The following is a 22,932-nucleotide window of genomic DNA, read 5'->3' as shown; positions in this document are numbered from 1 at the left end:
AAGGGAGTGGGAGGAAAGAAAGCTGCAAAAGAAGGGAGTTACCAAGTAATGACAGTGTGGAGGCTCGGGGTGGGGGTGGGGGCGGGGTGAAAAGGGAGCGTGAGGTGGAGGGGAAAGACAGGAAGCGAGTGATGATGAATGATGGCAGGGGAGAGGAGGGATGCTGAGCGAGGGGGGTCAAAGGGGAGGGGAGGTAATGAGGCGGGAACGAGGGTGATCTCATTCCCGGATGTAAGGAATAGTGCTGAGGGTCGGGGGGTTAGTGTGCACGTGTGTGTGTGTGCACGTGTGTGTGCGCGTGTGTGTGTGTGCGCGTGTGCGTGTGCTTACCTCTTGAGACAGGTAGGGGAGGACTTGTGCACAGATCCCATTCAATCTCTTCACTATCTCAGCCTGTGGAAGAGAAGTTAATTAGTTATGAGCTTACTATTAACGTCACTATCAGCAGTCCCAACGCCTCTCAGTAGTTTCCCCCCACTTCCACCCGCCCTTTCTCGGCTTTTACTTTAACATACAAAGTCTTTATAGATCGTTTTACTTCTCTCCCATCAACAAAGTTACCGTCAACATCCTGGGAAATGTTACCGAAACGAGAATAAACACAATCTGGCAGAACGGTTTTTCTGCATGAGCGCCTCCAAAAAAAAAAACCCAAAAACAACAAATACCACAGTGTGCGTGTTCATCATAATGAGGAAATATGTCATCCAATGCAGTTGCTCACTGAGGTGTTCTTAAAACTCTTGACAGTCTTTGCGGGCAACCAAACAAAAAACAAGCCAGGACAAACACGCTGGCAGCCCGAAGCCAAAAGCATGTGGGGAGCAGAGTGATAGTGGCCATCGCGAGTCGACGGCAACGCTGCACACGTTCGGTAATTGTGCGGTATTTTACGAAACATTTCACCGTCAGCAACTGTCACTGCAATTTTGCAAAGTTCGTTGCTTGTACTTAATACTTTTTTTTTTCTCAGGAAGAGTTGGATGCAGCAAAACGTGAAAAAGCTGATGACGTTGCAGGCAGTGGATTCTTTCAGACAACAGGAATTATGATCTCCTGTAGTTTTCCCAAACATCTCGCCTCTAAAACTGAGACTCCTGGTACAATTTCATATATTTCACAAAAAAACAAAAAAAAAAGTAAAAAAAAATATATCCTCCATGATTGAATAACTTGTGTTCTTCAACCTGCTGCACACTTTAGCTCATTGGGTTGTTTCTTTAAATTTTTTGAGTTGACATATCAAAACACTGCAGGTGTAAATAAAAACACTAAATACTTTAATTTCATTTGCAGGGTTCCGTTATTGTTCATGCTGGTCTCGCTGCAGTGCGTCACTGGAGCACTTGATTATGGCCGAGGCGTTAGTAATGTGATTTAGTAACACTGTAATGACATGTCAAAAACGTCTGTAGTGAAAAAGCCCTGGAGTTTTAATTCAACTTTTTAAAATGATGTACAAGGTTTTTTTGGGGTTTTTTTGTTTGTTTTTTAATTATATCAGGCGAGTACCTCCTGAATAAGGCAAAACTATTTTGGCCAGCCTGAGTACTGATCTGAAGATGAGAAGAAACTATCTGGATGTAATAGGTTCTGCAAATAACGATGGATTTTGGTTCATCATTGCTGTAATTTGTGACTTTATGCATTTATGTGAATTCAATGCATCTGCCCTGATTCAGAACACTATACTTAATGTAAACTCAAGAGTAAAACAGCAGGAGCGGCACTCTGGATTCCACCATTCTTGTTGTCGATCTACTCGAAAAGAAATATTGACTGCAACCTTAATGTGTAAGTTTTGTTCACACGGAGAAACGTTTTTTTTGGTTGTTTTTTTTTTTTAAACGTTGCATTCTGAAAATAGTTTTTATGGCTTTATTGTTAAACTATTGTTATAAAAATTGTGTAACCACAATGATCTTGGTCCTGTCAACAAATCACTAGACTGAATGGAGTATAAGTCAACAAATGTAAAAAAAACAAAAAAGAGGCCAATTTCAGAGTAAAAAAACTGCTTTTTCTCCACTATTCTGTGTGAATTCTCATAATAGGTGTCAACAACAAAAGCAATGACGAGAGCTTGGCCAAAGCCATCGTGAGATATTAAAGACACCTGTGCATCAAGAACTATCTAGCGAGGGTCCGTGGGAGTCTGTGATGCAGAGGGATATATTCTGTATCACGCTTCCGGCACAGAGGCTTGTTAATAAGATCAATTTATTGGTGGTTCTCGACATTTCTTGGGTTTTACTGACGACGACAAATGCAGAATCTCACCAGCCTTATCCTTTAAACCCTCATTAAATGTGAAATTGTCATTCAGTGATTCAACCCACACTCTCATCAGTATGGGAAACAGCTGCTGTAACCTTCGCAAACTTGTGGATTCTCTCTCTCTCGCTCCTTCTAACTCTCCCTCCCTCTCTCTCTCTCCTTCTAACTCTCCCTCCCTCTCTCTCTCTCTCTCTCCCTGCATAATTACGTTGCTTGTACTTAATACTCTCTCAGAAAGTGTTGAACGCAACTATACTCATAAAGCGATAATAACTGACCTAACACACACACACGCACACACACACTCACACACACACGCACACACACAAACGCACACACGCGGGTCTATTATCACATTTGGTTGGTAATCATCCAATCCGTCTGAGATATGCAAAGCAGCAGTAATTGTGTTAGAGCTTAATTCATGGCGCAATGAGGAGAGGGGCCCTCCTAACAGTCATTAGGCATGCAGAGCACAGTTCCCCCATCAAGCGCTTCACTCCTATCTGCTCATCATTACACATACAATCTCCGTGACATCTCGAAAACGTCTCTCTAAAATGTCTCGGTGGTACTTGCTCAGCGTTAACTATAGCTGCTCCCTGTTGCAGTGGCCTTTATGTGGTCCACCTCATTCTCTTTCCAACCCAGCCTCTGCATGTTCTTTTATCTCTTCTTTATATCATTTTTTTTTCTTCTTCTCCGTCACAGATTTTGAATGCAGTTTTGTCCTGTTTTTTTTTACCAGGTTATTTCTCGGATTCCTAAAGCACCGCTGCAGTGATTGGGTAGAGACTGAATATGAAAATGTTGGGAATATGTATGCTGCTTTTTGGCAGTTAAACCGTTTTATGCTTTCAGTTTTCAAATGAAAAGGCAAGCAGACCCGTCTCCCAACAAAAAAAGCTGATTTAATATATCTTAAAAAAACAAAACATCTAATATGCACTGTGATGTGTGCAGATGACACTGCTAGCTCTATATCAAACCAATAATCCAACTATTGGCCTCTGATAGGACATACTCTGATAGAAATACACCTGAGAACCGCTATGTTACGAGCCATCAAGACCTCGCAGATCATCTGAACCAAACCTACTTAGAGTTAAAAGTTAAGAGTTATAAGAATTAGAATGAAACATTTAGAAACCGCTTTTAGTTTCAATGTGCAATATTTAGAAGAGACTCCTTGAAATTGGAAGTACGGCTCCAACAACGTTCCCGTCTGCGTGTTTTTGTTCAGGTTTCTCATTGCTTTTGCTCTCTTTAGACGAAAGGGATGGAAATGCAAATGATTCAATTGCATTGTGCAAGTGTGCTTTAGAAATTAAATGCCAACGTAAAGGCCTTGCAGTGGGAGGACGGAGAACATTGAGGTGAACCTGGATAAGTGAAAGTTTGCATTAGCAAGGAGGCAAAAGAAGGTGAGGTACAACGAGTTCACTGAAACGGGGAGGATGCAGAGGCATTTTCGTGTCAAAGAGAAATGAAGAGGAGTTCAGCCAGGGTGGACTGGATGGAGACGAGGGTGTCAGAAGTGATCTTTTAACAGAAGTGTCTCAGCTAAGATAATACCTTTAACCGCGTCGTCTATGGCTTAATGGAAACGACAATAACCAAAGACATGAGGCTGACCTGGAGGTGACGGAGGTGAGGATTGAAAATGTAGACGGGCTTTGTGGGGAAAGTGAGAGGGACACGATGGAGATGCCTTGATCAAGAATGAACCGTAGAGGAATTCATGGGCGCGGTTGCAGGAGGACCATGTGGGATGATTCACTGTGGCAGACCCCAATGCCAAGAGAAGATTATTAAAAATGCGTGTTTCGTTTTGTCCATTCGCACCTTAACTCGGATATAGTCAAGATGTCATCCTGTACAACAAAGACGGTCAGCAAAATCGCGAACGTAAAAGTCATAGAAGACGGGGACATTTAGCATAATTGGCAGGCACCTTTCGGGCGACCGAATAATCCATTAGAGGACATTTCAAATCACTACTTTTGCTTATTCAAAAGGGCGTTCTACTGTCTGAAAGGTAGTTCAGCGGCTCATCTTACAGCTTCACGTCCTCCAACACAGTTAAATATGTCTGGATTTGCCTTTACTACTGAATATGTCTCCTCACCGAGACAAAACAGAAAGATATGGCGAGAGAAGAGACAAAAGAAAAGAGGGAACAGACAGGAGAGGAGAGGCATTTTTTTTTTTTGTTGAATCGAGTAGGACCGAGTGATCAAGGGGGAGCAATTGAACGTGTGAGAGTGCGAAAGAGAAAGAACGAGGGAAATAGACGCAGAGGTGGAAAGAGGAGGCAAGAGGAGGAGGAGGAGGAGGAGGAAAGAGGAGAGACTGGCTCTGCACAATAGACCGAGACATGAATGCTCCTCGACACTCGTTTCCACACATCCCCTTCAATTTCAACTCTCTAATGGAAGTAGTGATTCTCCACACCCACTCACACTGTGCACAAAGAAAATGCACACACAATAACAAGGGCGTGCACAATAACACACAACCGGTTAGAAACGGGCACCAATCACACAAAATGTATGAGCATATGTACTAATGAACGCGCACCAATAGCTTGAGCTGGCAGGCTCCACCCACACACACACACATTTCTTTTTAAACTGCAGTTGATATTAAAAGTGAATGAGTAAATGTAGGGTGCGCACGCACACGCACGTGAGTTTCATCCCTGTGAGATAAAGGGAAAAGGTGTGATAAAGTGAACAAATAAAGCTCACCGTGTGTGCGTCGGCAAGTGTGTGTGTGTGTGTGTGTGTGTGTCTGGTGTGCATCACTGTACCTGCTGTCTGCCTCCATCGAGTGTGTGTGGGCAGATATATGCGAAGGTCTTTAAATCATGGGAGTTAGGTGTGTGTGCGCGCGCATGCGAGTGTGTGCGTGTGTGTGTGTGTGTGTATATCCATTTGTCAAAGCGTACTCGGTTCTTCCAGTATAGCTGTCAGCGCACACCGTCAATCATAAGACTCTGTGTGTGTGTGTGTGTGTGTGTGTGTGTGTGTGTGTGTGTGTGTGTGTGTGTGTGTGTGTGTGTGTGTGTGTGTGTGTGTGTGTGTGTGTGTGTGTACCACCAGCACAGGACGAGGTCACTGATAAGGACTGGCCCTTTGGAGGCCCATTCCTCTCTCCCTCCTACAGGCTGAACATAAATTACTCCCTCAGCTTCAGCTGCACAAACTGATGTATGGACGTCGGCAGCCTCTCACCCCACCTCTGCCTGAGTGGGGGGGGGAGGGGCTTTCCTGGGTGCGAGTGTACATTCTTCCCCCGAGTTTAAAAGGATAAACGTGAGGATACGCACGTCTTTTGTTACAGAAATCGCAAGATAAATCATACAAGAAATACTGTGCCGACCAAACGTCCCGAAGGCGGAACACATAGAGCAGACCTATTTTCACTATCGGGAGGCTTTTTTTTTTTTTTTTGCGTAATTCAGTGACAAAGCTTGACAGAGAAACTCTAAAAGATATCCAGAGGAAACCAAGCTATTGTCTTTGAACACCTCCGAAAAAAGCGGAGATGTCCACGCTAGTAATGGACGTACATTCACAAAGTCAATTATTCGACTGACTGACGACCGTTCGGTGTCTCATGAGTCCTCCATTTTCACCGTGAGGCGATTAGGGGCCTTGAGGAAATATTAAATTGCTATAGGTTTTTCTACTAAAGTTGAAAAAAAAAAATAAAAAATGTTGACACTAATAGGTCCCATTTCAAAGTTTATTTTACCAAGCCAGTTTTTTTTTGCCACGTTATTCCTTTTAAAACACGACTCATCATTCGTATGAACAGACAATGGCCCAGCCCTGCAACATGCTGCTTTATTGCCAGGAGTTCACAAATGGAGACATTTTTGAAAACCAACATGCAAACCTCCTTAAAAGGTAAAAGCTGCAAAAAAATTCTAAGTTAATTGCCGAGTTCTTCATTGTGATATCTTACAAGGTATAGCCTAGACATCATCTGGCGATAACGCACACTTGCTGTAATGTTACTACAATGGTATAACAAAATTTATTTTTAAAGACACTTTAACAGCTCCTAGTGAAGAACAATGCAAATGTTTGGTAACCCATGTCATGACGGACCGCTGTGTTTACTGTTTCTCTGTCCAAGACAAAGGGATTAGAAGCTTTATATCCTGCAGAGAAATGCAAAAAAAAAAAAAAAAAAAAAGGTATCTATTTGCATTTTCATTTTATATAATTGTGCACAGGGACAACAGACAAAAAACATTTCCGCCAACATAAACACCCGTTAACACAATGACTACAGAAGATTGCAGCCTCATAAACATGCATGCCCCCCAGTTTGAAACCAACCTGTCCTGCAAGCAAAAAAGGCCCCCCTGCTGTGGTTCCAATTTTTTTTTTCTTCCTTCCCCCACACAAGCAATATGCTACGGCCATACAACAGCTTTATATACTGATTGATGGGACTGGCAAGAGTTCGCTCTGGGAATACTAAATATTGGCTTACCTGTTTGTGCATCTCAATATTGAGCCCATAGGACATTTCGTAGTACTAGACGGGGAGAAAAGACAAAAAAAAGAAAGAGAGAGAGAGAAAAACAATATGAAAACACAAGTAACAGTGGCTGTGTGAAACAAAGTAGGGATACCTTCAGACCAGCATGACACACGCTTCGACTTCAAACGAGTGCCATAATTCCCGTCGTTCTACAAGAGGCACATCAATACAAACGAGGAAATGAACGGAGGGAGAAAAACGATGACGTGTGTGTATGTGTGTGAGTGTGTTTAGTGTTAATTAGAGGGCCACCTTCTAGGCGTCAACCCTGTTAATCACCCACTCTGTCTGCAGGGCGACTGGCTCTGTCGCGGGGAAGCGAGGCGCACACAGATCACACACGCTCCTCGCACTGGAAACGCAGACATGCACGCACACGCGTACGCACTAACTGTTCTCCTTCAGTTTTCCCCTCACGACATCTTTGCGCGTGTACAAACACACTGATCTCGCACACGCACACACACTTTCACTCTGTACTTCCCCATAGCTGCTCGTACCCACGCGGTAGCTCCCTAAAGTAATTACAGCACTGGGGAAATGGAGGTGCTGCCGCTGGCTGGGGAGTGGGGGCAACCCGATATGCTATTAGACGACGGGAGGGAAGGTCGTTGTGGGGATACAAGACTGGGCCTGCTACTGATGGAATGGAAGTGCTACCGAAAGTGCGCATGTTCGTGGCATGATTATTTGTGTGTGCGGGCGTCACGCACAGAATATTATCATCTGACAAAACTGCGTTTTTAATGTAACTCATCAGTTTACAAAACGTGTGAAATATATATATATATTTTTTTTTTATAAATGCTACAGCAAGACCGTGTGCAGCTCAACACCTCTGTTGTTAGCGCCAACCAAAAAAAAAAAAAAAAAAATGAAGATTTGCTCCGAGACGGCTGTTCTGAAACCTGCCACACCCTGTTTGGTCAGTTTTGCAGGCCTGGGCTCTGTGCTGCAATCACACTGCGGCACGTATACATCAGAAGCTCGTCTGGAAGTGGACCGGGCTTCTCTATTATTTGCTTGATTTGTGTACAACAGAGTTCTGATTGCAAAGTTCATTCTTCCACGACCGCATCACACTAACGCTGCCGGCACGCCATTTTATTTTTGACAAACTCTCCACTGACGAGAGTCAACAAAGAGAGCAAACGTTTCCTAATCCTGGATGGGGAGTGTTGTCTAGTATCACCGTCTCTTATTGACTCCGACGTTAAGAACATGAAAACCCAATATTGACAGCCACTTCACATTATGTGTGTGTGTGTGGGGGGTAAAGCAGAAGGTAAAGATATCACTTTTGTCTGGGCTGAAAATGTGGACTATTATGTCTGCGTTGTTGTGGACACAGCCGTGGGTAGTTGGCTGGTTGGACACTAACAGTACATCTTACAAAGTATTTCCAACGACTCCAATCTGCTGCTGAGCAATCTTAATGTATAGGGCAAGCCACAACATTAAAGACCCGGGGTGGTCGAACTTTTTTCACTGAGAGCAAAATACAGATGTGTGCTTTACTTCTAGCTCTTAAGTACGCAGTCAGTACAGGGGCGTGTCAGTTTTGTTTTAGTTTCGTTAGGGGTCAATTAAAATGCATGACAGGCTGCAGAAAGACTTCTTTCTTCTTCTTTTGTCTCGCTGTTTTTTTTTTTTAAGTTGTGATTTTGCACATGCATGGCAAATGCCATGAGGACATTCTACAATTAAAAGTGTTCCCACAAAGAAAAAAAGAATACTGTACAATGGAAAACATGCTGAAACGAGTGAATACAGTTAAAATGGATTAACAAAACACGAATGAAACACCATTAATTTTACGATCAGTACTTGTCTTAATAATACGAGTGTTTGGGCCATGAATTGATGAGCGGAACATTTTCCTGATCAAGTAGTTACGCTAACTTATTAAATTTGTGAACCTGCAGATACCAAGTCAACTTACAACTGTAATTAATGAAAAGGTTAGGAAGATGGGCAAGTTGTACCAAAAACAGGATACACATAACAATTCCTTCATAAGAAAACAAACACCGTCAGTTAAATACATGTGGAATACATGTGGAAAAGCTAAAATATATTTTTATATATAATGACACAACACATATGAACAAACTTCCTAGTTTTCTTTACGTTACACATCATCCCAACCTTTTTAGAATTGCTGTTGTGACATGTACAACATAAAAACTTCAAAAACCAAAATACAAATGAATAAATAAATAATGAAATGAAAATAGTTGGATCACACATCAGCATTATGGATCTAGGTTGGGTTTTTTTTTTGTTTTTTTTTAAAGAAACTAATTGTTTAAATGTGGCTTTAGGTGCAGTCTATGTTCTCAGTGTGTGCAAAATGGTATGTGTGTGTCTGCGGGGCTCCTGATGGTGGAGAGAGCAGTGCGGCGGCACAGATTAGATGAGATTAAAGCCAGTCAGAGGATCAATTAGAGGCAAAACATCAGACGGCTACACAGCCACGGCCAGCTACAATAAGATTAGCCCCGAGGTGGAGCAGGGAGCAGGCGAGCACATCTGTGTGTGTGTGTGTGTGTGTGTGTGTGTGTGTGTGTGTGTGTGTGTGTGTGTGTGTGTGTGTGTGTGTGTGTGTGTGTGTGTGTGTGTGTGTGTGTGTGTGTGTGTGAGAGAGAGAGGAAAGAGATGGGAAGAATGATTAAATGAAAAGAGAGAGAGAAGAGACCTAAAGGTAAATAAAGAAATACAAAATTCAGATGCATTTCAGCTGTGGTTTCATTTTTTTCGGTCGGCAATAACATGTGCAACAGACGACCAACACTGGCTCTGTGTTGTCCTGTAACGACCAAATTAAAAGTCAAAACAGTGCACGGTTTTCATATTTCTCAAACTTCCAATTAAATCTGAAGACACAATAAGGAATGACATTTGAATAAGGGTATAGGCAAAGATTGAGAGACCTCCTTCCGTCTCCACATCGTATTTCAGACATTATTTTACTGGAACTGTGCAACAGAGGATGTGACAACATACAAGATCATCACAAACAAGAAATGAAAGGTATCAGTTTTACTGCACACATCTGGAGCTACATAGTTTGTCCAATGTTATTGCTGATCCTGCACACAGGATTGACTCCCAACACCTTTCAGGTCAAATAAAGCAGTGTAACATATAGTATGTCAGTGTGTGAGTCGGGAACGTTGTGGGATTTGCTTCCGTCTTGCCTTGCCTTGTTTAAAAACACACGCGCTATGTATAACGCTGTGACTGCAAGAGCTCAGCAATGTTCTCCACGAGAAAAGTTCTTCTGACTGCATCGCAGTGTCCGACCTTTAACGTATGTGCCAAGTAGTAATAAACCACAAGTTCCTCAGTAAAGCCAGTCCTCATAAAAATCGGGGCTTTTTTTTTTGTTGTAGTGCAAAGGGAGGTCAGTTGGAGCAGATAGAGGTGCATCAGGAGAGAGTGTATCTCTATACCACAGTGTGAAAATATGACGGGAAGAATTTTAAGAGTGACACTTTAAGAAATGTAATATTTGAATATCAAGCTATTTTATTTTTTTCATTAGACTGTGACAATAACAGATGAGCAAACATACAGAGCACACACACAAGTAGATTGACTCACCATGATATAATGCCGCTGCATCTCCGACTTCTCACTGGCCAACTTGTCACATTCAAGCTTCAAACTGGAGGGAGAGAGAGAGAAAGGGAGAGAGAGAGAGAGAGAGAAAGGGAGAGAGCGAGAGAGAGAGAGAGAGAGAGAGAGAGGAGGGTAGACCTTGTTATTCAGCTTGACAGGCTTCTTTCTAAACTGCTGACACTTGGTGACTTCATCATCGTAACATCTGCTATCACCAGAGGACACCGTCATCACTTCATCTCCACTTCCATCATCATCATCAGTACCACCGCCTTTTTCATCTTCTATATGAACAATAGCATCGATATCACCGACGCCCCCCCCCCCCCCCCCCCCCCCAGCATCCTCATTCCCAAAAACCCCTCACGCTCACCATTGCTCCTCAGAGGCAGCGTCTGTACCGAACCCCGAGAGGTGTCAACTGACACCAGGGGACCAAAGTTAATCTGACCTCCAGAGACGAGTCAAAATGTCTGCGTTCCAAATCACATTAGACACGGCGGAGTATACAAGTCTAAATATAGTGTTCCGGCGCTCCCTGCGACAGCCATTAGCTGTAATCATGTCAGCGCCGGTGTCACGCGAGGCGACGGGACCAAAAAGGAAGAAGCGTCAACAAGTCAGCTTGATTGTCGAATAAAAAACGACAAGCGATAAATAAATTAAAGGAAAAAAAAATATGAAAAAAAGAAAATATAGGGCGCTCAATGAATCGGATTGAAGCGGCCAGTTCGAACTTGCCGCTCTCAGAAGACCCTCATCCGACGCGGAGGCCGGGTAAGGCTCGTCAAAATACGCACAGACACACAGAGGATAGGTTCAGATTGAGGATAAGTCCGTAACCTGCTTGATGGAGTGTATACATTTATGCTGGGATGTTCTCCCCAGCTGTCTGCAGCAATGACAGCTCGATTATAGCAAAGGCTGAGCTGAGTCGTCGTCGCCGTTAGTCTTAACTGGCAGTGTTACACACGGCCGATAACGTGAGCTCGCTCGCTCGCGCACACAGCACTGCGCCTCTTCTGCAATTATCGCGGCGGCTGCAGCCTTTGTCGGGTTTTCATTTCTGGCTGAGTGTTCGTCTGACTTCCAAGTTGTGTTACTGACGGATAGAACACTGAAACGTGTTATCTCAACATCTTAATTAATTAGTCCCCAATCCGGAGCAGAGCTGGGCAAGGGCCCGATTGGAATGCAAGGAATTATTATTATTATGATTTTACTTTCTTCTTCAACTGCTGATTTTTTTGGACGGTCTAAACATACTCAAACGCTCATGAAAATCAGCACACATGTCAGAACTGGTAGGAAAATGGATATTATATATGTCCAAGACGTTTGACAGATATATGCAGCACATGGGGCTGCGTAGAAATGTTACCGACACCCCGCCATTTTGCTTTATGCGTCAAACTTTTGAAGCAGGCGGGGGGTAAAGTCTTCGAGATTTGAAATATTACCAGTATATACAAAACAGGCCTTCCTGGTAAAAACATTACAAAAGGTTACTGAAAACTCAAAGGGCGTGGCCACGGCGCTCAAAATGAACATTCGATATGAAACAGGAAGTGATGTGTAACTCTGCAAAACTTTACCTGATCAAATTCATATGCCTAATATGTCTTCACAGACATAGCGCCACCTATTAACTATTGGATTGTATTCATCTTAAATGTGGTGTTGTGAGTTTAAAACCTGAAATTGTGACTTTTGGTGGAAGGCTGTGTCCGATTCTGACAGGGAGCTGCAGACTCACACTTGCTTTATGCCGAGAGATCTTGACGCAGCGTCATTTACATAACGAGCGTGACGTGACTTTATGCCGAAGGATATGGGGAATCTCCGCTGATAGCGGATCAGACATTTCACATTTTTCAACACTTTCATTTAATATCGTTAGCCCACATGTCCATCACACTCTGACGCGAGCTAAATCTCGGCAGGCGTCATGTTCCCCGCGTGGGTTGGTGAGCGAGGACCCGTTCAACGCTGAATGCAGCTTTAACGTTCAATTGCAGTTCTTTATCGAGTCCGTACTCGTGTTCTCTGTACGTACACAATGGCAGAGCAAAACATTCAGCCTGACAACATAAAGGTCAGACAAAAAAGGTGATTTATGTCTCTGGAGGCTGAGTCATTGGCCCAGTATTTCATAAACTGCTGACCTACAGGGATGGTCACAAATTGCTATCTCAAAAGTTCAAAGACCAATTCCTGGCTAATTGGGTGAAGACAGAATTCGAGGACAAGTCGAGTAATGATAATCTAAATGGCTCCAGATAACAGAGGCAACCATGATGCATGCAGAAGACAAAGGAGGAGGAGGTTTTTTTGTACCTAAAGGGGATTTTATTTTTATTTTGTTGCTACTGTCTCAGGTAAAAAAAAGAAACAACAACAATAATAATAATATCATGAGTTTAAAAACTCAAAAGAAGCACCATGCAGTATTGAAGTAATTATCAGCAACAAATTCCCCACTAGATTTCAGAATTTTGGACTTTCTCTCATGTTGTTTCTCTCTATGAGGATTTTATGTGTTTTCTACATGTTTTAGCTGTAATGTAGCTTGATCATCAGATTTTGCAGCTAAAGCACTACCCTTGGTAGACTGATCACAATGAACACCGCGAAACATCAAAAATGTTTTGTAAATATGAGGGTTTTAACAATCTTGTAACTCCAAAGTTACAACAAACAACACTTTGATTCCACTGCCACTGAAGATCTTTTGCTTTTCTTTCTTTTGATGCCACCTCCCAGTCGCCACATCTTGGGAGTGTGCCAGGATCTGCACACGGAGTCGACCCCTATATAGTGTTTAGGGGGGGGGGGGGGTTATCTATGCTAATTGCCAATTACGTATGCAAATTTAAGGTCAAGTGGGAGCTTTCATTCATCATGCCAGGGCAACAGCAGATTTGGGTGATTAAAAAGGATTTGGTGCATTTCAAGTCGACTCTTCTCTTTCTCTTCACAGAACATTATGAGAAAACATCAAAGAAGAAGCCAATAAAACACTGCCGCGCAAGTTAAAAATCTTTATAGACCCAGACCAAATTATACATTTATAGTTGAACTGCTGCAAGGTAATAGTGTACTCCTAGAAACTAATTAGGAAGCAACTGCTTGAAATATTCATTAATTATAATGAAATGTTTCTGTAACGATTTGACAGAAGCATCATTTCATGTCAATGTCCATGGGACTCCCGACGAAATGAATAAAGGGAACCTCTTTCCAAAAAGTGAAAGTCAAGAATGTAGCGATATTTCACAACAGAAATGCAGCATCCCCAACATCTTTATGTGATCTTTTACTTTGACAGGGATCCAAAGATTAAATTTTACTACATGAACACGGCAAGAGTGCTATCAGAATACTGATAGAAACAACAATTGTGGTCATAGTAATGCACAAAGAAGATGTTAATACGCTTATGATCTTATTATGATCATGAACTCCTACCACACAATACATTCCGTGACCTGCTGACACAGGGTTTAGAAATAACGTATATTTTGTGCTTGGGGAAAGTCTGTCCGTCCGTCTGGGCATGTGATCAGCCTCCACTTTCCAAAATGTTCCCCTTCCCACCTACATTAAAAACCCTTCCTGCATTCCCCGTGTACATGCGTAGGCCGTGCGGCGGGTTGTCATGACGACGGGCGTCCCTGCTGCCAGCCTACCTGGCATTGGCTGTGCGCCTCCTCTGATTGGTGTTCGGCGGCCCCCGGGCCTGCACCGCTGTTTCTCAAACGACACTTTGATGGAGTTTTATTGCCGATTCTTCCGTCTCTAAATCGCTCCTGCTGTCATCTTTATTTTGATTTATGTATTCCCTGATCTATTTATGCATGTGAACGAGGGGAGGGGAGAACAGGCAGGAGGGGGGAAACGAGGTGGTGGTGGTGTGTGTGCGTGTGTGTGTGTGTGTGGGGGGGGGGGGGGGAGGAAGACAGTGACAGCTACAATGCTCGGTACTATACCCGGGGGAACGCCTGCGGTACATTTGCCTTTTAAAGTCTTCAGCAACAGACAAGCGCGGCGCAGCAGCAGAACGCTACAAAGCCTCGTTTGTGGCTCCGGATCCCCCCCCCCCCCCACCCGCCCCGTACCAGCCCCCCTCCTGAGTCAATAAGCACTGTATGCATGTTCTGTGTGCTCAGACAAAAAAGGTATTCTTTCAACTGTGCCCCGACTCTCTGAAGGGGGTTAAACCTTCCCACAACGCTCGCTGTTGTGGGAATTACAACAACCAAAGGCAACGGCGGAGACATGCAGGACGTTATTGCAGCCCCAGAATACTTCACAAACCAGAGTGATCAGACCAGAGTTTTTTTTTTTTTGCACACATTACGTGAGGCTTTCATCTGCCTTTGCCGGTCTCTGTGACCGGCTGAGGCAAGCCTTCTGGAAGGTTCTGGGAGCACAGGTACAGAGGGAACAAACCGCCTCCTCAGGAAGGAAAGGCGTCGCTTCAAAGACTCTCACAAAGACAGGATTTCTCTCTGATGCAGACCCCCATGGCAAAAACCCTGCTTTTTTTTTTTTTCAAATGGATATCAACAGATCAGGGAAGGTTGGACTCCGGAAGTACCTCAGACTTCAGGAAGCGTGGCAGTATTTAAGTCCTAAAAGAAACATCAATAACTGAGGGTAAACGGCATTGATTTAGGCAGAGTCGATTCAGATCGTTTCATTCAGTGTTCAGCTTTCAGTGTGGGGGGTTGTGAAGTTCAGACTCTGTTCCTTCTTTTGAGCAGAAAAAAAAGAAATGCAGGTTTACCCAGATCAAATGATGTCATTTGTTCTTTATTACATAGGGGAAACAAAGATAAATATCTGGCACTTCTGCTTTTGGTGTGACAACTTGTGGCAATCTATTAATTCACAACCTCGTTTATCAAGCTTGTTGTGGCTCTTTGTAAATTGAAACTAAGGGTAGATAAAGGTGATCATTTAACGCCTATGGTCAAATAAACAACTGGTTTGGATAAAAATCTATCTCACGTCTGTCACTATTGAATAGATGTGAACAACTGTACTTATAAACTTAATCTAATCTACTCTTCTTAAATAAAATTATACTGTTTTTGCTTACCTGTTTTACCACAGGGAGTGAAAAACATGTTTCTCCCCTACATGGTGATAAGTTACTTCACCAGCAGACGAAACAAAACAGTTGATGTAAAGCGAAGCCATTTCCTCACACATTAGTGAAGCTAACATGATAAACTATAACAAAATACTTTGTCTGACCCCAAGTGATCCAATTTGTTCAAAGTCTGGATTTTCAGAAAATTAAAAAAACACTGTCAGATATAGTCAATACATTACATCCGATAAGAGGTGCTATTTAGGGGCTTTTGTTACCAAAAGATAAAGTACATCTCTGAAATGAACACACCAAAAACAATTCTGATCATTTTAGTGTGTCCTAAATAATTATATTAATTTTCTCTTTGCTGCAAAGAACTTGCAAATCTCAATTTTTGAACTTAATTTAAACAATGTATTTATTGGTATTCTCCCGAAGATGCTGTAACCGCTTTTATACATCATATTGAAAACATCTGTACTTCTGCTTTTGTCATTCCACTCTGTATACAACTGTAGTAAATAGATCTTGTTTGTCACAGATTCAACATTGATCTTGTTTTTTTTTTGTTTCGTTTTTTCAAATTAAGGAAAAGTGCTATTAACCAATGATAGAAATAAACAACCTTGAATCCTAATGCACCAAACTGGTCAACTATGAAATCATGGTGCAGCAACGTGTGTGTCAACATTAGGTAGCTGAAATAATTAGAGCCATCTCTGGGAAAAAAAAAACAAACAAACCTTTCGGCATATGTTGCTCCAAAACTTGTAAATATGGCTCAGAGTTAATGAAACCTTCACAGATGTGCTCGTCACTCGTGCCATATGTACCATTGCGCCCCCGCACCATCGCAGATGCTGCCTTTTGAACTGCGTGCACTGATTACAAGCTTTACGGGCCCCCTCCGCACAGCCTCCAAGACTTCTAAGAAGAAATTCAGATTTTAATTCATCAGACCGATGAACAATTTTTTAAAAATGTTGTATTACAGCATCTTATTTTTACTTGGTTTCTTGTTTGTGTGGCTTCACTGCGTGGAGTTCACGCCGTGATGAAAGTCATTTTGGTCACTAATGTTGCATAAACACACCCCAAAGACCTGAACTTTGAACTGCTTTGCCCGTCGTCTTACAATCCGTTGATACTGCGGAGTTATTTGTACGTCTAAGTGACGAACAAGGTCTACACCGTATGGTTAATGTGTGCAGCTATAATGCTCACTGTGTACTTTGTTGTGATCTTTGTATCTTTATTAGGTAAACAATGTTATCGATTATTGTTTTCAATTAAATTGTGTGCACAGCAATGTGTGAAATCTGTGAAAAGCGGTTACTTGAAGAACAAAACCAAACGGGTTGCTCTATATTTGAACTGGTCTACAGTTGTTTAAAATTATGTCTGCCAAGGATGGAATGAAATGTCTAAATAGATTTTAGGTTTCATTAAAATTTGCAGGTGATCCAGAAACTTTTTTTGGGGGTTTTTTTCCGGCGTCCAGGTGAACTTTTGCCGTACGTCACACACCTCTGATTGCCATCGTTTAAAAAAAAAAAAAAAACATTTCATTTTTTTTCTATTTGTAAACAAAACAAAAAGCAACAAACCAAAGCAGTCATTTCAGTTCTACAAATAATAAATCTCCAGTTCTATTCAATATTTGGAAGCCGTAGTTTCCTGGCCTTCTTATTTGTATTTGTGGTTAAAAAAAAGTAAAAAAAAAAAAAAAAGGATTTAAATGTTATGCATTTTAAAAAGCATATTGCAAAAACAATGCTACAAAAAAAATCTACCCATCCTCATTCAAACTAATTTGTAGGAAACAAATGGCAAGTTATTGCAGCCTTTACCTTCAGCTTGATTTAACCCAGTAGTTACCGTTACCACAGCGTGTTCAATAAAGCAATATATGTATAGCCTTGAGATATACTCCCGAGTACAAAGTGCTCCACTTTTCAACTTGTAATACTGTAACCGTTTCTGAATTGTTCTTTGAGCTTATGCGCATGTACGTTCGTGTTTCTGTGCGCACCTGTGATATTGTGCTTGAAGAAACTGGAACTCATCCTTGATCCTGTCGCAGGAATCAGAGGTTGTGAATTTCAGCTGCTGCGATGAGGCCTGCCGAAGACAGAGAGAGAGAGGGAAAAAAAACAACACAGTAAGAACCAAGTGGAAAAAGAAAGGGCAGGAATGACGAGGTAGGATGAAAGACAGGGAAGGGGAGCTGCATGGGAGAAGTAATTAAAAACACGAACATGAAATCAAGCGGTTTTCAATTTGACACAGTCCAACGAGTACTGCGTTACGATGGCTGCCAAATATGTTTCCATATACAAGGGGCCAAATGCAAAAAAAAAAAAAAAAAAAAAAAAACCCTTCCACTGTAGAGTCAAGGCTGGGTATGTGCACAAAAAAAGCAGAAACATGCCTACTTGTTGGTCCTGTGAGATTTTAAGGCTTGGCATATGCACGGTTCTGTGTTCTATCTTAATCACAGTCCTATATTGTGCCTGTGCAGAAGCCCAACCACAAGACGAGTTCAACACACTCCAATTTACCTTTCTATAAGACACAACAACACACTTCATCTGTCCTTGGTCTGGCACTAGCAGCGTCCTCACTCCACAAAAGAAACCGTACAAAGTTATTACCCAGGATGGAGGTGTATTGATTGACGGCACACAAATGAGTCAAACGCGTGATCCAATGTGTGCTATTATTTTAGTATCGCATTAATGGATCCCTGCTGGCCTATGAAAAGCGAAACCTTCTTGGACCGAGATTATCTATCGAGGTTATCTTTTATAAACATTGGTGGAGGGAACCCGAATGACAGCATTGTGTCATGCAAACTGAAAATATTCAGCTCCAAGCTGATCGTCATCATTACATCAAAAAAAAAAAAAAAAAGAATCATCAGCCAAAAGTGTGAAAGCCCAGCTTAAGGCTGATTGTAGAGGAAAAAAAGCCGCTTCAGTACAGCAACAGCATTTCGCCATTGTTCTGAGTGAAATGTTTATTTCAATAAATAAATGCATATGACAGAGGCGGGCATTTGGCGCACGCATTTGTACGGCGATGTTGTCAAGTCTGAGGTTGATTCACCGAGCCTGAATACTGCCATTACCCCTTATTGTAATTCTGACCACATGAGCTTCCCCAGGCAGTGGTGGATGGACCGGTTGTGTGTAAGAGCACAGCGAGCATCAAACCCAAATATGGACAAAATCTCATTATTTCTCAGCAGGCTGCATAATGGGTCAGGTGGGGGCTGGGATGGGGGGTGGGGGGGGCATGTGGGGCTGGGAGATGGGGTTGGGGAATCGACATTTTCTCACTACAACTGAGCGGGCATAAAAAAACCATCAGAAATCTGATTGCAGCACTTACGGGAAGCTAGCATGCCGCTGTTAGGCATGACCTGTCGCTTTGTACGCCGCTCACCCCCCCCCTCCCCACGACATAACGCTCAGCCTCATTTTAACTACAAATAGGCTGCTTTGCATTCACAGAACTGTGGCCAGAAAAAAAAAAAAAAAAAAAAAAATGTTCAGCAGCAGGATTGCCCAAGGTTGTAGGAATAGACCTGCATGCTTCAAAGGCTGAATTAGTTTTTTGCTTGGTGACTCTGTAGGCAGCTCTTTACTCTAACATGATTACAGGTCGGGGATATATTCCTACTAAAGTCTTGCGGGGTAAAAACACACATTCATGATAATAGATGTCAGCTTGGGCCTTTAAAAAAAAAAAAAAAAAAGAAAATCAATTTTTTTTCTATAGCACATTCATGCAAGCTCGTACAGTTTAAAATCCTTTACAGACAACTGATAAAAAATACACCATGTGAGGACAACAAAAAGAAGACAAGACAATAATATTTAAAATACTAAGTGATTGAGTAAAAAAAAAAACTTTAATAAAAACAGAAAAGCAAACAATAACAACGGGTATTATAAGCATCGAGGCTGGCTGAATGATGGGAGGTCACTAACAGAAAAAAAAAAACAGTCTTGGAATACTGTGACAAATACATCTTTCGCCATTTCACTTTCAAACGTCAAGAGAAATGCTGACGGTATCCTGCCGCTAACACGTATGCAAGTTCACCGTACACAAAAAAAACCACGCTGATGCTTAAGAGACAGAGGCTGCATCAGGAAAGCAGAGTAACCTTATTCATTATCTCTCCGGCCAGTAAGGCATGGACCAAACTCTGCAGACAACAGCTCGGCTATATGGATCCGCGCCACACAAGAGTCTGCGTGGACACAATGCACTTGGCTGCAGGCAGTCCTGCAACCCACACTGCACTGTGTGTGTGTGTGTGTGTGTGTGTGTGTGTGTGTGTGTGTGTGTGTGTGTGTGTGTGTGTGTGTGTGTGTGTGTGTGTGTGTGTGTGTGTGTGTGTGTGTGTGTGTGTAGATCCCACCCCCACCCCCCACCCCACCATGCCAAAGGCTAAAGTTGTTGCTCAAGATTCGATTTCCTTCTTGTGAAGTGCAGTATGCAACCGTTTAAAATACCAACGTCTCTCTGAGTCAACTGCCCCGGGTGTTGGAGACAATGAATTTGAAGCCAAGGACAGGAGAAGAGAAAAAAAAAAAAAAAAAAAGCAAAGGGAGGAGAAAAATGCAAGAAAAAGGGGGAAGACAATGCAGATGAAACCAAACGTCGAGGCCGCGTCGGAGGTAACAGTTGCGGTGGCAAATTAAATTTGCGAGAGAAATGTTCCCAATCAACGCATGTTCATATTTAAACGACCGATTTAATGCACAGCATGATTATCTGACCTTAGAGTGCAATTTGCACTTATAAATACAAAATAAACATAATGACCAAAGATGGACTGGCGATCTGGAAGGGTGGATAACAATCAATGACTTTGCCCAGTGCAGATACCAAGTCACATAAACAGTAATTGAATTGAAAATCAATGTTTGTGTTTCTTATTTGTCTGCTAGAGTTATAGAGATTCCATTTTTTATAGCTACTGTGATGCACCAGAATCGGATTGTATGGATTTATATTGACAGATGAGGAATTTGGAGGCATATATGAATATTGTGTAAACAAAAGGATTGACTTCAATTTTAATTTACATTTAGGCTTGCTCAGTTTTACATGACTGGACTTTCCAGGCCGATTTCATACCTAATGACCAAAAGCCACCTTGCTGTGTTGCGTTACGGTGTTTTGAGCAGTTGTCATGAAAGGCTGGGTAGCCGCAGTGCTGCTACGTTAGCCTTGTTGGCTGCAAACTGGGGAATGGATTTCCTAACTCATTACTCCCGGTCTCATTGAGACCTGCCTCCGTTCGGGAAATCCATTCCACATTTTGCAGCCAGCGAGCAGAGCAGCGGCAGAGAAACACTTGTGGAGTCCTTTCCCCAGGCAGACGAGGCTCCTCGATCGGAAATCTCCACGGGTTGGATTGGAATTTTACGGTTCCGTGAATTACGTGGTTATCGGAACCCACTACTGATACTGGATCGGACCGGCCCCCATCCCGAGCCAAAAGAGTTTGTAGATGGGAGCCAAGATGTTTTTTCATCACTGAACCCATCTGGTGGAACATGCGATATGCATTCAACCAGGAAACATTGTGCATCAAAATCCCTACAAAGTGCCAGAGACCCACATACAAATAATTAAGGAGGAGGTACAGAAAATGCTTAAGCTAAATGTGATTGAACTGTCTACAAGTAACTGGGCAAGCCCTAACATCATGTTAGACAAACCAGACAACACATGATTTCAGAAAAGCAAATTAAGCATCTGATTTGGATGCTTATCCGAAGCCAAGAGCTGATGAACTCATTTAAAGCCTGGGAAATGCTCGATTTATACCCATCTTTGAGCTCACCAACAGATAGACAGGTTCCACTACAGAATTCAAAGGGTGGACTGCTTAAAGCTGAACTAGTTTTCTTTATTTGTTCATTGTTTCTCCACCAGACAACTTAGGCTATACTTAATTTCATAAACACATATGTCCAGAACAGAGAACTGGAGTTTGTTTTTCCAAGATATGTAATATAGATCATTCTTCAGCTTAAAAACAAAACACAAAACAAATTTGGAAAAAAAAATCATTAAAAAAAAAAAAAAAGGTGAAAGAATGACAGCCAACTTGAAAGACCCAATTATGTGTTAACTGAAAGCGTCATATACGAATATACTAATACTTCATGCCGTCTTATGCTGTAAGACATTTCAGCAGGGTGAGAATATGTATACCACTGCATTTGAAAGTGTACTCTTTCTTTACAACCTCGCAAAAAGTAAAACAAAAAAATAGAACAAATACAAAAAAACCATTGTGTTCACCACTCCTTTGAAGTTCTTATTTCAGAAAGGACTTAATGATTGGGTGGGATTCTTATCCTAACTTCCACTCGGGATAATGACCAATGGAATGATTAATACATTTTATAAAATAAAAAGAGTCAAATCAAAAACCCTTTGAGAACATCCTGAAAATGTTACCAAGATACATCTGCTGCTGCACAAGCAAAGTACGCTAGCTTTTCTAAGCCTCGTTGAGGCTAACTATATTGGCAATGTTTATCATCTCTTTCTCGATCACTGACCGAAAAAGGTGCTCTATGAGGGCCTGAGAGCCCACACCAGATGGATGCCCATAATGTTAATGAATTATTGCAATAATATTGCGGCACATGCCATCTGCTGTGGCCAAAAAAAAAAAAGGTGACTGCATGCTCTATAGGGATGGCAGAGACGCTGTGAATGGGTCGGAGGAAAATGTATGTGTGTTACAAGTAACCCCCCCCCCACCCCAATCAGTGAATAGGTGTGTATAAGGGACACGTGTGTGTGTGTGTGTGTGTGTGTGTGTGTGTGTGTGTGTGTGTGTGTGTGTGTGTGTGTGTGTGTGTGTGTGTGTGTGTGTGTGTGTGTCCTCAGGTCAAAGAAATCTGAAAAATATCAAATGTTCTGCAAGAACCAGAGGAAACAATATTCCCTGCCATGAATCATACACCATACACACAAGGAGACACTGGCCCACACATACACACACTCTTCCCTCACATACAACAAAAAACACCAAAAAAAACAATTCACAGCACACACTCGCACAAACACGCACACACTCGCACAAACACGCACACACAGCACCTAAATGTAGGACAATCCCTAATTTGATTCTGCCCTGCTCCTTTGAGACGTAATTAAAGCATTAAAAAGCTTTGTGCAATGCTGAGGCAATTGAGACAGTCTTCAGCGAATAAATGGGATTCATCGTTTCAGGAAATTGCTGCCCCACCCCCACCCCCTCCCCACCCACCCACCCACCCACTCATCATCACCCCCAACACACACAGACACACACACACACACACCCTTTT

At 42.3% G+C, this 22,932-nt stretch overlaps 1 protein-coding gene across 2 annotated transcripts in view; it reads right to left on the bottom strand.

Moving 5' to 3' along the window:
• tle5 (TLE family member 5, transcriptional modulator) overlaps nucleotides 1-22,932 on the bottom strand; it is a 40,538-nt gene that overhangs the window by 4,867 nt on the left and 12,739 nt on the right. For both annotated transcript variants that reach the window (XM_080506167.1, XM_080506166.1), the window contains 4 exons: nucleotides 17,595-17,683; nucleotides 10,444-10,507; nucleotides 6,787-6,831; nucleotides 331-393 (listed from right to left, as the gene is read on the bottom strand). In XM_080506167.1, the coding sequence (XP_080362293.1) occupies nucleotides 331-393; nucleotides 6,787-6,831; nucleotides 10,444-10,507; nucleotides 17,595-17,683 (261 nt within the window). The remainder of the gene's footprint in view (nucleotides 1-330; nucleotides 394-6,786; nucleotides 6,832-10,443; nucleotides 10,508-17,594; nucleotides 17,684-22,932) is intronic.

Source organism: Blennius ocellaris (genome assembly GCF_963422515.1).
Source record: "Blennius ocellaris genome assembly, chromosome: 12".
Taxonomy (NCBI): Eukaryota; Metazoa; Chordata; class Actinopteri; order Blenniiformes; family Blenniidae; genus Blennius; species Blennius ocellaris.
The sequence above is the reverse complement of the archived record's forward strand: the minus strand, read 5'-3'. Positions and strand labels throughout refer to the sequence as shown.